Source organism: Rhagoletis zephyria, unplaced genomic scaffold (genome assembly GCF_001687245.7).
Source record: "Rhagoletis zephyria isolate East Lansing unplaced genomic scaffold, Rhagoletis_zephyria_1.1 Rzeph_scaffold_01373, whole genome shotgun sequence".
In the NCBI taxonomy this organism is placed as follows: domain Eukaryota; kingdom Metazoa; phylum Arthropoda; class Insecta; order Diptera; family Tephritidae; genus Rhagoletis; species Rhagoletis zephyria.
Genome location: NW_016158457.1, coordinates 28,326 through 31,072, shown reverse-complemented (window position 1 = coordinate 31,072; position 2,747 = coordinate 28,326). Strand labels below are relative to the sequence as shown.

The following is a 2,747-nucleotide window of genomic DNA, read 5'->3' as shown; positions in this document are numbered from 1 at the left end:
AATATAGAAGCCATTTTTTCGACTCAAGTTGTTGAAAAGTAATGAATATCTAAATCCCGGGACTAATCCCGGGATCGGAAAAAGCCGAAAAATTAACATCCGTAATACATTCATATATCCATGCATATGGACGTACATATGTATGGGGCAAATACCCCAGTTTGCCCCGCTTCGAAATGTACATACAATTCTAAAAAAATTAATAAACGAATTATTCATCACTCGCTGTATACTACTTATATATTTTTGAATGTATTTCGAAACTGCCCAACATTAATCGTGGCTTGAATACTTAATGTTACCCCAGTATTACACATTGATTTGATTTTCGTTACAAAGTTAAACAAAGAAAATAAGTATGTTGAAAATAAATACTTCATATTAAACAATAATACATTCGAAAGTGTTTTTAAGTATTTAAGATTGCACCCGGTATGTGGTGATTTTGCCGTTGTCATTGATTGTAGTCTGGGCCCCACGCTGACTCATCTTTTTACCGTTGATATCGGAACTACTCGAAAACGAGCTGACTGAAACGCCCTTAAAGCCGCCAGGCGACGATGGTCCACCAAAGCGGTTACTGATGTTCGGAACATCCTGAAAAATAAGCCAGAGACGTTTTGAATACGCTTTTATTAAGTATGTATTTTTAAAATGCTTACTGGGTTCTCCGGACCGATGTGGGCCGTGTGGTAAGATCCGCCTGGACCGATAGAGGCAGCAGCGATCGCATGGTTAGGAGCGTAGCGATTAGCTGTGTCATATCGGCTGCCACCAATGTTTAAGTTATTGAAGTGGGCCTGTTGTTGGGCAATTTGCTGTTGAATACGGCTGTGGAAGAAGGGTCCAAACTTTAAACGTATGCATGAAGAAATTCAAATAAAATTAAGGATAAATAGCAGGAACATACAAATACAGAAAAAGACAACACTACTACACAATTCACATTAATTACTTATGGTCTGGCAAGAAAGAGGCATCCGCGGTTGCCATAGCTGAACCGGAAGAATACACCGAAGCAATAGCGCTAAGGAAATAAATAGAGCAGAGAACTTTGAGTTGGAAATGTGGTTAGCAAAGCATAGCTATTATAGTCGGGGAGGCGAGCGACAAGGCATTGCAAGCATTTTATAAAAGCTCAATTTTTGATATCGTCGCTGGAATAATGAAATAGTGTAACATGAAAAGTATAGTTTTGAGAAAAACGAATTGGAAGTTTTTATAAACCATTACAAACCATACAAATACAATTTCGTTTTTCGGGAATAAATTAGTGAGCCAAAGAGATATTTAAGAAAACTAAAGATTTTTCTAATAGATTAAAGGATTGTCTATCCAATGGTGCAATTATCGAATAATAGTGTATGTGGCATTTACACTGTTTCTTTATTCGAGCGACGATATTGGCTGCATTTCTTTATTCATTCTGAACGTTTGGAATAAACTTTTTTGTTTACTTATTCTTTAGAACGTTCCTGATGATATGTTAACGTATATTTCAAACGCATTCTGTTTATTCTGCATGTGAAACGGGATTATCTGGAATTTATAAAGAAACGCTGCCATTATATCATATTAGTTCTATAGAGAAATAGCTTCAATTTTGTACAGACCTTGAAATCAGTGATGGAAAATCGAAATTTAAAATTGTGCTAAAATTTTTCCGAAAAAATGTGCCTGAATGCAGGTACCATTTCATTTATAAAATATATTTACAGTACTTATTGCATATAAGAAAAACACTAATCTCATGGAAAACCTTAAATTCATCCTTTCTTTTACGAACAGTACACTTAATAAAAGATAATTTTTTTTATATACCTTTTCATTTATTCATATTCCATATTTTAATAATACGTCTTTAATTTTAAAGTATTTCACTGTTTTAATGAATTATCACAAAAATTATTGGGAAATTATAAATTTCTAAACCGTAACAAAAAGGGTGTGCAAAAAAAGGTGCAGTTGGAATTTTAATGCTCTCCTAATCCTAGGGTGTCTAGGATTGTACTGTATTGAAAAAAATATACCACTATTTTTATTTTGAAATTAAGAAACATTTAGAGGTCGCTTGAAAATAAATATTTTTCGAACGGAAAACTCTGGTCTTGAAGATAGACTTGAAGTAATAATACCCGATTGTTTATTTAACCCTTTTTTAATACTAACGATTTTTTATTGGTCCCCCCATTGCATTTTCTGGGATTTTCGGCGGAAAAATTGTTAAATAAACAATTGGATATTATTATTTGGGAATCTCCTGTAGATAATCAGAGTCTTCCGTTCGAAAAATATTGATTTTTAAGAATTCTATACCATTTCTACGAAAATTTGTTTTTTTGTGAGTAACAGTACACTGAGAAAAAGGATTTGTTTCGACAACTAAAGATATTTAGTTCCCGAATTTTGACAATATTTGGGAACTGTTACCAAGGATTGGGAACTATTACCATCGATTGGTAATTATAACTAAATATATTAAAGCTTCTAATATTCATCTAGGTTGTAACAAATCGTTAATTTAGTTGAAGGGTTTGGTTAATACTAATAAATATTTCTTTGAAGCATATTTCTACAAATTCCATTCAACTTAACGTATGGTTCATAAAAGGATGTTATTAAGCTCTGCTAATGCAGATAAGCTTTCTTTCAACACGTGGTTTAGTCATAGTTACCAAATCTTAGTTGAGGCAACCACGATTTGGTTTGAGAGTGGAACATATTCATGCTTGTGAGCCACCCCTAAA

General features: G+C 33.4%; 1 protein-coding gene across 2 annotated transcripts in view; it reads right to left on the bottom strand.

Annotated features, from left to right (window-relative positions):
- Positions 1-211: 211 nt before the first annotated feature.
- LOC108363779 (uncharacterized) overlaps positions 212-2,747 on the bottom strand; it is a 29,648-nt gene continuing 27,112 nt past the window's right edge. Inside the window, exons 4-6 of one of the 2 annotated variants that reach the window (XM_017617247.1) lie at positions 956-1,027; positions 663-831; positions 212-597 (exon numbers count right to left, since the gene is read on the bottom strand). In XM_017617247.1, the coding sequence (XP_017472736.1) occupies positions 418-597; positions 663-831; positions 956-1,027 (421 nt within the window). In that variant the 3' untranslated portion in view covers positions 212-417. The remainder of the gene's footprint in view (positions 598-662; positions 832-955; positions 1,028-2,747) is intronic. The other variant, XM_017617248.1, reaches the window with a different exon arrangement.